The following is a 12671-nucleotide window of genomic DNA, read 5'->3' as shown; positions in this document are numbered from 1 at the left end:
AATTGAATGGATGACTTCAACCAAAGTACCAAACATTAACAATTTTGTAGCTCACAGTATGTCTATCTTTAAAGATTTACAAGTTATTGGTTAAAAAAATATTTCTAATATGGAGAAAATTAATAGAGCTTTTATTTCCATAAACCCAACTATTGCACTCTTTCAAACATATATAGTCTTTAATAGGGAGCATTTAGAGATTGTGTGTAAACAATGCTTTTTCAAAAATACAGATAATTTGAGGTAAAGGAAGTTGTAATATTACCTTCAGATTACTCCCGTGATGTTATGTGTGAACAAAGTGTAAGGTATGAGGTATTATGCTTGGTATAAGCACAGACATTGTCAAGATGCACGGATGTAAAAAGTCATAAAAGCATACTATGATTACTATGCAGTGTTTACAGTAAGCTTTGTCGCCTTTATTTCCATTTATCAGCACAGCCCCTCTGCAGTCTGATATTACTGTGCAGCATCTCGTGTTTTAACCTATTGCAAAAACATGTTCTGTGTGATCGGTCCTTTGCGCCTGTCAGTGAGAGGTCAAAAAAAGGTTGTTAAATTGCACAGACAGTGAAACTAAATTGCTTTTTCCTCATCCAGGCGGATGAAGACAACAGCACATTGTTTAAAGGTCATTTAGAATGACTGGCATCACAGAGTTTACTAGTATTTTGGGGCTCGTGTTTGAATGGTCTCTTAACAGTAAAAAGCCAGAACACCACCGCTCGTGTGAATAGCATGTTTTTGTATTTAAGGGAAAGCCAATCTGGTAATTTTACGGTAATTTACAGGGTTTAATGTGTGTAAGGGGCTTATAATGATTCTTGTACAAGAAAGAAAAAATCTATGTCCTCTGTTAAGGACAAGTAGTCTTTCACTGCACGATAAAAAACGATCTCAGCTCTCAGCAGTTTGCCTGTGATCTGAAGCAAAACTGTCGAAGACAATAGGAGCTGTCATTTCAGTGCTGACTTTAACTTTCTCTGCAATAATTCAAAGGCGCTCCATGCTTTTTACTCTTCCTCTTTCTCTCTGTTTATATTCCATATCCAAAGTATTGGTTTATTCCTAGAAAATCTGTGCAAAAGGAAATAAAGGTACTATTCAATAATAAAAAAAAGTTATTTTACATATAATAAATTACACCGACAAAAAGAAATATACATTGGAAATTTTTTCCTCTGCTGTAAAGAACAGAAATTTGATTCACAAATCAAAGAACATCATTGGATTTTAGGCGAAGAGGGTCATTCTGCAGCATACATTCTGCAGCACTTTGTATAAAACATTTTTTTCTTTTGTTTTAAGCAAAGGGCTTGTATCTTTTCACCGAGGCTTCAAATGGAGACATTAACCAACACCAGAGCATTCCATAAACATAACCATTCTCGGGTTCATTAAACTACTACAAACACGTAAAGCTCACACACTCACCGTCCTTGCGGTGGTATGTGATCTCCACTTTGCGTTCCTCCGAGCCCAGGAGAGCCTGTGCTACCTGCGCAATAGCGTGCCGCTTGGTCAGCTGTCCGTGCAGGAAGTCGCAGGTGCACGGCTTCTGCATGATGTCCGGCCGGGAAAACCCTGTCATCTCACAGAAGGCATCATTGCAGTAGATGATGGCACAGTTCTGGACACGTGCATTGGCTATGACAAATCTCTTGTCTGTAGAAACAGGCAGAAAGGAGAATTCTTGCTATAAAGAAAAGTGTGTACAGGTAGTGGAGGTGAAAAGATATAGTAAATCATTTTTAAAGCCTTTATAAAAATGTTACTTTTTTCTGACGTACTAGCACTTGTGCTTTTGGCAGACTGTATCTTAGTAAATTAGCAGATTAGTAATTGTAGGGTTGTAAATTTCAGTCATATGGCCAGAAAGCCTTGCCAGATTTTATGATGTTATACTGGCTATGTTCGCATGGAGGTTTTTTTTGGAATGAAATCATTCCGATCGATGAACCTGAATGCAGTATTTGCATGAATACTTTATAAAGTGATCAGGTTGAGAACATACAGAGTTTCTAGATGTTTTCACGTACAATTCTCCTACCGTTGCTTCTTTTCTTAGGTTTTAAAGAGCAGACTTAAAATTTATCTATTTCGGGACCTAATTAGGAGACAACGAGCACAAGAAGCTTTGTGTCGTGCTGCTTTTATCAAGCAGTGAAATCGCCCAAACAAGCCGTCTGTGAATGAGAGTATGAAGTGAGGACTGATGGGACTTTGTTCTGCGCCACTTCACAGACGATCAGCAGAAGAAGAATTTTAGAATAACATGACACTTGATTCTACAACAACAACAGATCCCTCCATGCTCATGCATCATTACGAAATTTCTGCACTATTGCGCATATGCCGTACTTTTCAGTTTTGGTCCTCAATCTGATCAAGGATTTACATGTCCTCTAAATCAGATTAGAAAAGATCTACACCACTCCTTCCAATCCGATCTAAATTTCATTTGGCTCAAACTCAATCGGATCAATTAAGGTATTTACATGAAGGTTTGTCAGTCTGATTAAGCCATCAATCTGATTACAAATGGATTATTCGGTCGCTGCTATTCACACCAATTAAAAAAATAAAAATAAATTTGCATTTGTTGGAGAATAATATTATTAACCTTCCACGCATTCCTTATGGAGAGAAATGTAATGCATCAAAAAATCTGAAAGTACGGAACAATTTAAATATTTAAGGTTCAATAAGTAAAGCTCAATCAAGCATTTGTGGCATAATTTCCTTTTCTATAAAAAAATGGGAGTCGACTGGGCTAATTTGTGCACTTCAGTATTACAAAATTACAGCCACAAAACACAAACAATATGTTCTGATATGATTGTACTTTGAAAACACATTTAATAACCTTTTTCCTGTAAAACCAGCTTCACATTTTATAACAGAAGAATGTAGGTAGCCTACAGTGCTGGAATGCTTTTTCCCCTTTTTTTAATTCTCCAAAATTGGCCTAGTTTTCTTCTATTTAAAAAAAAAAAAAAAAAACCTCGGACAAGCCTAAATGATTTTATGGTAACCAACACCGATTGAGAACAACTGAACCTGGAACGTTCCTTTACAAAAAACATGTATGCAAGTGGTCTTGTCAAGAAACGTTCATAACGTTTTGTCTACCAGAGAACTGTCCTTCTCTATTAACAGTTATATTTGAGAGAAAACAGCAGAGACAGCAAGGCATGGAAGAGTGATATTTTGGCAGTGGACACTGGGCCCCTCAGCTGATCGCCCGTGGTAGTGTGAGTAAACACATTAACACTCAAACACAACACAAACGGTGACATTTTCAAATGCTGACATGTTAGCTGAACACTGTGTGAAAAACGAACAGTTGCCTCCCTAATGACTAATGGAAAGAGTCGCTAGAAAGAATCCAAACACTATCCAGAATCTATTGCGCCGTAAACTAATCAATGTTTACATCAATTAGAAACGGTAATAGTGCAACGCTAACAAACCAAATGATCTATTTCTAAGTTTGGACATATAAGTAAGGCTCAAATAAGTTGCACGGATAATGTGTTGAGGTAAATTCTTCCTATTTGGAGGTCACACTAAACAATAAACCGTAACTGAATCGCGCCACATGCAGCTCTTATTGTTGCAATGAAATAAACAAACGCTGCTGAAACATCTGGAAGATGACACTCACTTTGACCCTCGAATTTGCGGATGATAATCCCGAGAAACGTGTTCTGTGGCGCGACGTGACCTCGTCGCACCGGCATGATTGACGGCTGGTTGTGCGCCTTTGAATCCGTTGGATGAGCTTCACGAGCGCAGCGCGAGGAAACGCGTTTCTTTGTGGGGGGTCATTCCGGCGACGTCTTCTCCTTCTTTCCACCGTCAGATTGTCGCTTTCCGTGATTCATTACCGTCGTTGTCTTCACCGGTAGTCGCTGTTTGAAACGAAAGACGAGAAAACGAGGCGCTCTGCGAGGAGGCTGCGGGTCTGAGCGGAATCAGAATCGAACTGAAACCCACCGACGTGACAAACGGCCACAAACTGACAGCAGTGACGTCTGTCTCTCCGCGAGGGGCCCTCGCGCAATGCGCGCGACGCTGTGCAAGAAGACGCGCGAGGAAACGATATCCGTGTTGCGCGAGAGAAGCCCGGGAGGAGGGCACAGTTCACGCGGATCGCTCTCCGCAAACCACGTCAAACACCACAGCACGTGTGGTTTTCGTTTTCCACCTTTAGGATATCCATGACAGTGAACTTAAGAGCAGCTGCGACTAAATCAGGCAGGTCAATTACAGTGTTATCTGGATATATAAATTAAAGAGTTTATGCAAAAACGCGACAGCAAACGTAAACTTTAACGGGCTAAGACATGAAAAGTAAATAGGCTCGACCTTTGCACAGTGTTTTTCGCGTGTGTGGTAAATTTGGGACTGTCCATGGTGCTGGAAATAATCCGGAAAGAGAGCGATCCTCCAAAAACAGAAGAACTTTGACTGAAAGATAGAAAGCTTTACATTAATAATTAAGAATACATAAATCAAATAACAGCCTTCACTATAAAAATCCGCTTTCAATAAAACGTAATCAGCAAGCAAAAAACAAAAACAAAAATGGCGAGTAAAGCAGTCTATAGCATATTACGAATAAGGAAAGTGTTCAAACGTTGTTGTTTTTTTTTTTAAATCACAGCAATGCACATTTGGAAAACGAATAACACATGCTTTGTATTACTGCAACGTCTATCCACTAGAATACTCAGGATCACTCTCCTTTTAATAATTTTTAAAAATTAATAAAATAAGTAAATCTTATTGCAAGGCCTCGTCCATATATTCAGTTTAAGGACCGTGGAGAACGTGCGCGCGCGCGTCCTCCTTCAACTTCAAGACTAAGAAATCACGTCAGCACTTTCCACTGCTTAAACGCTGACTGGTTTACTGCAATTAAATGTTTGTTAGGAGATCATTATTGCCTCGTCGTGACCTCTGATGTCACGGAAATATGAGGAAAACCCCGCTGAGGAAAAGATAAAAGAAGAAAAAACAGTGCTGGCATCTAGCGGTCAAAACATGAGAATGCATTATAAAAAATAAGTCAAAAAGTGCATAATGCAGTGAACAGAATGTGATGGTAAGATACTAGATAAACAGCAGCATTCGTACAAAATAAAAATTTTTACTGTCACTTTGGACAAAATTAATGTATCATTTCTCGCTCTCTTAAAATCTCACCGAAATGTGATCGCTGTACAGTGTGTGTGAGAGAGAGAGAAAATGAAAGTTTCAGGCATACTGAATGCAAATCAACAAAACGATACAACCGAAGCACTTACAGTAAATCAGCTCTTTCCTTCATTAATTATCAGTGCGACTCATCAATATTCAACTGTATGCAATATTCACAAGAATGAAACTTAGAAAGTGACACAGACCCCATCGCTAATGTCTGCTCCTCTGTAATGGAGAGGTTTACTGGCACAAAAAGAAGATGTGTGTAAGTGTGTGCGTGTTTGGCAGGGTATTTGAGCCACTGTGGGAAACTAATTTGTATTTTCTCAGAATGTCAAATGCTATTTTGCCGCAATCCAGTTTGATCTCTTGTCAATTTTTAAAACAGCTAAAAAAGGGAAGGTCACAGGAGAGAGATTTTATGACGATGTGTGTAACAGCGATTTGTTTTTTTATAGGTTGTGTTAGGCTGGAGTGCATTAAATATGTTCACTGTGTAATTCAGAGCAAAAGAATTAATATAGCTGACTTAAAATTGGAGCGGAATTTAAAATCTATTCCATTCATTGCATTTTTTGTTTTATAATAACAAAAACCCAGCAAGGTGTGGTTACTAAAATTTACCATGAAACATGATGACAATGTAGAATTATGGAATACATTTTATTGCCAATATAGTCTACAGTTCATGAAAGTACAGCCTACTATACGTCAATAACTTATATAAATGTTTAAAAACAAAGCGACAAAAATGCAACATAAAACACCACAATAACATGTAATATAAAAATAAAAGGAAATAAGACACAAATGAAAGGTAACCAGATGTGATATCACACACTGGAATGTACTTTTGCTGCTTTTAACAAGCTAAAAATAATAATTTAGGTTAACAATATGACAATACTGCGTTGTCTTGTTAAAACTGCTTGAATGTTTGTGAATCCTTTGCACTTCTGCATACATATTCTCACACAAGTCCTGAATTTTAAAGAACAATCTAATCAAATAAATGAGACAAAAATACATATAAATATATTATTAATTTATTCTGGGAAATGATCCAATATTAAAGGGATAGTTCAGCCAAAAATGAAAATACTTACATGTAAGACAATTTCTGTACAGTCTAATCTAATTGTCATGGCATTTGAAAAAAAAAAAACCCAAATACAATATATTAAACATAAAAGTTCTTAATCGTTTTTAAATGGTCACTTGGTAACTCATTCTGTTCGACAGACTTTACCCTACTGGGTTTCGCTTTTTACTTTCAAATATTAACAGAGTGGATATTTAAAGAGATCTAAAGAAACCTTACACAGCCTCTAAGATTTCGTCTGCCTAACCATTATCAATTAAACACAAGCTCAGTCCTACACTTTGCAAATTAAGCACTGTTTTGATAGTATGTCTGTATCACTGAAACATGGTCTGACATCTAACCTCTGCCCTCAAGATGATGGCCATCAGCTGTCTGACTGTAACAGCACTGAATGCAGATAGTTAGAAGGAAAAGGGATACTGCATGCACAAATGATCGTTCTTTCATCATTTACTCACTTTCATAAAATCCTATTTTTTTTTCCCTCAGATGAGCACAGAGATTTTTAGACAAATATACTAAATAATTCATCTCTGTGTCAATTTAATGTATAGGACACCCAAAGATGACCATTCAAAATAAAACTTCACTAAAAAAGTGAACATTACAGAATATGATGGTAATCCATATAACTCCAGTTGATAAATCGTCGTTTTTTAACATTTCCGGCACTCTATCATACATGCTTTGCATAAAAATCTGAAGTTAATTATTATTAAATTATATAATATATAAAGATTTTAAGAAATTAGGAAGAAAAAAACAACATTAAACCTAGACAGTAATTTTTACATTAAAAAAACTAACAAAAGTGGGTAATAGAATTACTAAAAATGAAAACTGAAAATATAAAAACAGAGGCTAATTCAAAATATGAATTGACTATAATAGTATATAATACTAAAATAACACCGTGTCAGAATGACTGAGAAATCTAACCATAAGCAGATTTTAATTGACTGTAATATTAAATGATAATTTAATTTAAAACACAGTTCTATTGTTGTACAGAATCTCATCAAACAGCAGATGGCAGCAGATTTACATCTATCATACCTACTCAATATTTTAAAGCATGCTTCACTTAAAACAAACCCTGCTGGATAAAACAGTAGGAGTGAAAGCTGCTCTAATTGAATCACGGCGTGTATCTTTTATTATTATTATTTAAATACATATCGCTTGACTTAGACACTGAATTATATTTACAGTAATTACACAGTTCCTTACATTGACATTGCCCTCTGCGTGAAGCGACACCCTGCACAATTTTCCTTTCCAAAAAGTATAATTTCTTATCTAACGAACTTGATAATTGAAGACTCTTTAGGTAATTAAGATGCCGGCGTCATCTGTTTGGGTTGTGCTGTAGGTAGAAGCACAGGCACGGGAAGAAATCGAAGAGATCTAAATTATTCAGGATTTAGGTGTTTGCTTATGCTCCCTTCATTCACATCCTTTCAAACAAACAGGCACAAACACCCACACATAAGACCCGCGCTCCAATTTACAGCTCATTGTTAAATGAAAAATTTTAATTATAATATAATGAATTTAATCTCGTCCCCCCGTCTAGCTAAAAACAAAGATAAAAGAATAATTATATAAATAAATCCCTCCATTTACAAAGTCTGTTTAAAGCGAACTTTTGATTGAAAACAGTTTGATTGAATTTTTTTCTTTTGAGAGAGAGCGTAATTAAGAGCCCTCTTCAACAGTTAAAGACACGACAGTCCAACCTTAATTTTCTTTCATTAACATGAGTAAAATCATCATTTGTCCCTGAATTGCAGTTTGTCTCTCTTGGCAACTCAACGATTTCCAAATGATCATGTCTTATTCTCATTCTTTTGATTATGCTGCCCACGCTAGATCTGCACTTTAGGATATTAATGTGAACTCGAGAAGTGTTAAGATGCTCATGGGTAGCTCACACAAAGTAGGTTGCGAGGTTAACATCGAAACATCTTGCAAATTCTTTTATTATTGGTACAAATGGAGATTTTATGATCACATCACACAATAATCTACACGATATGTCTAATGTGTCTACTTTTAAAAACTCATTTATAAAATCTAAAATGGTAAATGAGAGATATGGTTGCTGGCCACAACGCCCTTTTATATTAATTTATATTTCAATTCAAACTAAAATAAACCGTTTTTATGCATCAGCTATCCGTATATTCTGGATAGTTCACCCACAAATGAAAATTCCATCATTATTTAAATCACCCTCATCAAGTTTCTTCCGTTGAACATAATTCGCAAAATCTCATTCACACAAGATTTGGAAGAATGCTTCTAACCAAACAGTTGCTGGTCCCCACCGACTTCCATAGTATGGAAATAAAAAGCTATGAATGTCAACGGGGACAGCAAATATCACTGTTTGTGTTCACCAGAAGACACTTTAATGTGATTTTGGGTGAACTATGCATTTAATTAATTTACTGACTGAACTGGACATCGTTTGTCTTTCACTAGTTGTTCACATCAGAGCCAACAGAAGTCTGGTATGTGTTCAGAATTAAACATGGTTAAACAAAGAAACAGCTGTAGTTAGACAAAGCAAGTGCGTGAATGAAAGTGAATGAACGCTATATCAAGATACTGTATCAATCTGATTCACTCTCACGGTAAGATTGATGGCAAGACACGTTTTCTTGTTTCATCTTTGTCTCATCTGTTCTTGCCGTTTGTAGAGCATCAGTCAAAGTGACTGAGTCATAAAGACGTATGTCAATCATCTTCTCGTTTATGACCTCTCCGTGCAACAACTCAACTCCTACTTCAACTCGAAGCGGTTCTCAAACATCGCAAGTCAATCAGCTCCGCTCCAGAGGTGGGCTGGGGGAAGGGTTGAAGTGTTGTTTAGTCATAACGGTGGGCTCGCTCATGACACATGCGTTTACGGCTGTGGTTATTAACTACTTTGTCCGACACTAAAACTTTGAGGCTCTGCGTTTTAAAGGTTGTCCATCCTTAATACGTTTCCTGTTCCACCCGCATGATCAGCCAATCGGAACAGAGCTTAATGAATCCCCTGCAAGGTTAATTTGCTCAGTAATGGCATTAAACGGATATATGGAAACAGTTTCTCCTCTAAATACCAATTCATTACATCTACGCTTATTAAGAGCGAGGACTATGAAATTATGGCCAGCGTCGCCACATTAAGAGTCATTAGCTCCACACTCTCGTATTTGCCTCGGCGAGGCTTGTCAGCGAAAGCGAAAAGGGGCTGGAGCTCCTTCCACCGAACACCCGTAATTACTTCTCACAGTAACCTTCTAACCAAACCTCATATTTTCATAATTTTGCCCCACATTTGCATCTTTCCATTCCTCCATTGCATACTTAGTCAAGGTCTGCGAGTGGGCCGACCCATTTGAGCAGGAAAATGAAGTGATTAACGGAAAGAGCTCTTCCTGACTGAGGGGTTCGAAGAAATGGATTCGCGGCATAAAAAAGGGATTTAATACAGAAAAAAACTCATTATTCCAACCCACTCGTTTTTTGTTAGCGTTCTTTATGCGAGGTTGTAACATTTCTCTCTCTCTCAGAGAATTTGCCACTTCAAATTGTATCTCAAGGTTATGTGTGTCTAATGTTAAGCTTTAATTTTAATTTTCAGCCCTCATCCTCAATTAGATTTCTCTACCTGAGAAGGTACGCGTGTGTGTGCGTGTGTGTGCTGGGGCTCTGCACAGGCTTGATTAGAATGGTGCTGTTGTGGTTTGAAGGGCGGTAATTACATAGTTTCTCTCCTCTTTCTCTCAACCCTCTTTGGTCACCCACAACCGCTGATTATAATGGATCATAGATTTTTCTTTATTGGCTTTTGTTTTATAGAGCCGATTAAACAATAATAACAATAAAAGATGCAATTAATTGCAAAGGTAATTAATGGTAGCTGTGATGGCCATCAGCGTGTGCGCCTGTGTGTGTTTTCAGCTATGCAATTTCATAATTACCCACCACACACGCGCACGCATGTTCGGAGAGCTAGAAAGCTTTGATAGATGTGTAATGCTGAAGCGCTAAAACGGAGGCGAATTAAACTCATAATGTAATTAAACAAAACTGCTATGCATAATTATTAGCGAAAAGCTGATTGCAAAAGCTGGGGGTGTAATGATGTCAAACTTGGTGCTGGCTGAGGACATTAAGCATGTGAAGATATTAACAGTCTTTTGGAAAAGCATTAAATTGACATCCTTATCGACACAAGTTATTAAAGTGGTTTGGATTAGCTGCCTCTCAAAGATTCAAAGATACATCTGTGTGTGTGTGTGTGTGCGTGTGGCATTTCTGTCCTAGACTGAAACGCACAGAGAAGGATTTGTGATTATTCGCTAGGGTTAGTCTGAGATTGGCTTTCCAAAGCGCAGGAAACAGAATCGTCCATTCTGAACACAGAAGCAGAGAGACTGTTCAGCCGTCAACCCCACTTGACTTTCTTGGAGAGAGCCCTTTCTCTGTCTCCCTCCCTCTTTCTCACACGCGCACACGCCGCTGACATGCATATTGACCCCAAAGTTGCGTGTGCTCACTGAATTCAGATGGTATGCTAATTTACAGAGCACAGAGAGCGCGCGTGTAGCGGCTGTGCCGTCTCGCCTCGTGACTGTTCGCTGGTCACTGCGTAAGAGTCCACACAATGCAATTATGAAAGAGAAACAAAGCCTCTCCTTTGTCTGCGCGACTCAAGCACGGAGATACTTAGGATGCCAAATGCGGCCGAGACATGCTGTGTTTAATATGTTAAGACTGAAATGAGCAGACTTGAGTCTGTGTGGTTAATTATACCTTCATGAGCACTGCACGGACGAGGACGTACAGATCTTCAGTACGTCTGCGTCGGTGTCTGAGACTATAAGTAATCACAGTAGACACAGTAATTTCAGAGAAGGGCACTTACACATTAGCTAAAGCTCCAGCGGAGCGCTTGATGGCCAGGAATGTGTGAGATCTGTTTTGAGGGCGTGGAAAGAGTCAGTTAGAAATCAAGTGGGAATACTGTGTGTTTTATTGACAGTACTGGCTGATGAAAGTGTGTTCGTTTTTTAAGCCATAGCGTACTGCCCTAATACCGCTCTCAGGCATTTTATAGTCAGCATGATACATTCATGATAAATACATGCATATTTTATAGTAAATAGGAATGTATTTTTTAAAGATTCAATTTTTGCAGTTTTTGGCTTTCTTATTATAGTAGACAGTAATGAGGAAAATAAAGAGGAATAACTGAAGCAGACACAAATGTGTTCTACATAATATTAGAAAAACTGGATTTGCAATATGAAAAAAAATAATAATTTAAGACTAATTTAATAGATACATTTGGAAACAATCATATTAGAATTATAGGGTATTTTGTTGGGGAGTGCATCAGCATAGAACATTAACATCATTTTAAAAAAGCAAAAAAAATTATTATTTTTTGTGTAACCCATTCCTTCAGGCTTGAACAGAATGGGAAAAATTGCATGTTCACACTTTGGTAAAAAACATTTACAAGAAACAAGTTCTAACCAGAAAGTGCAAAAAAACCCTCATTAATTCCCCATACACATTAACTATTTTAATTACTACACTGTAAAAAAAATGGTAAAATTCACAGTGAAAAACTGGCAGCTATGGTTGCAGGAATTCTACCATGAAAAATGCGGTAACTTTTTTTGGTTTTAGGGTTTTGAGGAAAAATTACAGTTAAATACCGTAATTTCGTTAAATGATATAATGTTAATATACCAACCTATTAAACTAAAATGTTATACTAAAATATGTTTTGTACCTTACATACACTGATAACCACCAAATGCAGGTGGTGATGAAAAGGTCACATGTTGAACCAAAGCCCATCACAAGCAGCTTTTAAAAATAACATATATAGAAGGTGCTCAGTGTGCTTCGCACAAACACTATCACCATAATGGTGAGACTCAAACTGAAATATGCAATAAACATTCATTCAACAACATTAGATGTAACATGCAACCCTAATAAATGTAACTGATAAGAAAAAAAATAAGAAGAAACGTGATTTGAAAAAACACCATCAAATTCAAACAAAATGTAAAATGCAATGCAGGGAATTGTGGGAACGTCAATTAATGCTTGACCATTTAACAGATTTTTGCTGTAGCATTTCCACAATTTTTTTTAATGTTAAAATCACTGTAATTTCGTACAGTGTATTACTATAATTTTTAATTTTGTTAAATAGCAAACTAATGCATAGTTTTCATATGATGTCGCACCCTTATAGGAATCAACACCTACCTGGAGACCAAAACAAGGCTTTGTTTTGCTGCTTGATATTACAAATTGCTCTCTAAATCATGTTTTT

At 37.2% G+C, this 12671-nt stretch overlaps 1 protein-coding gene across 5 annotated transcripts in view; it reads right to left on the bottom strand.

The window, feature by feature from the left end:
* kcnh7 (potassium channel, voltage gated eag related subfamily H, member 7) overlaps positions 1–4336 on the bottom strand; it is a 47016-nt gene extending 42680 nt beyond the window's left edge. For 4 of the 5 annotated variants that reach the window (XM_043241910.1, XM_043241913.1, XM_043241912.1 and 1 more), the window contains exons 1-2: positions 3671–4336; positions 1438–1668 (exon numbers count right to left, since the gene is read on the bottom strand). In XM_043241910.1, coding sequence (XP_043097845.1) covers positions 1438–1668; positions 3671–3746 — 307 coding nt within the window. In that variant the 5' untranslated portion in view covers positions 3747–4336. The remainder of the gene's footprint in view (positions 1–1437; positions 1669–3670) is intronic. The other variant, XM_043241911.1, reaches the window with a different exon arrangement.
* Positions 4337–12671: the final 8335 nt, after the last annotated feature.

Source organism: Puntigrus tetrazona, chromosome 6 (assembly GCF_018831695.1).
Source record: "Puntigrus tetrazona isolate hp1 chromosome 6, ASM1883169v1, whole genome shotgun sequence".
NCBI classification, from domain to species: Eukaryota; Metazoa; Chordata; class Actinopteri; order Cypriniformes; family Cyprinidae; genus Puntigrus; species Puntigrus tetrazona.
This window is presented reverse-complemented; position numbering and strand designations above follow the sequence as displayed.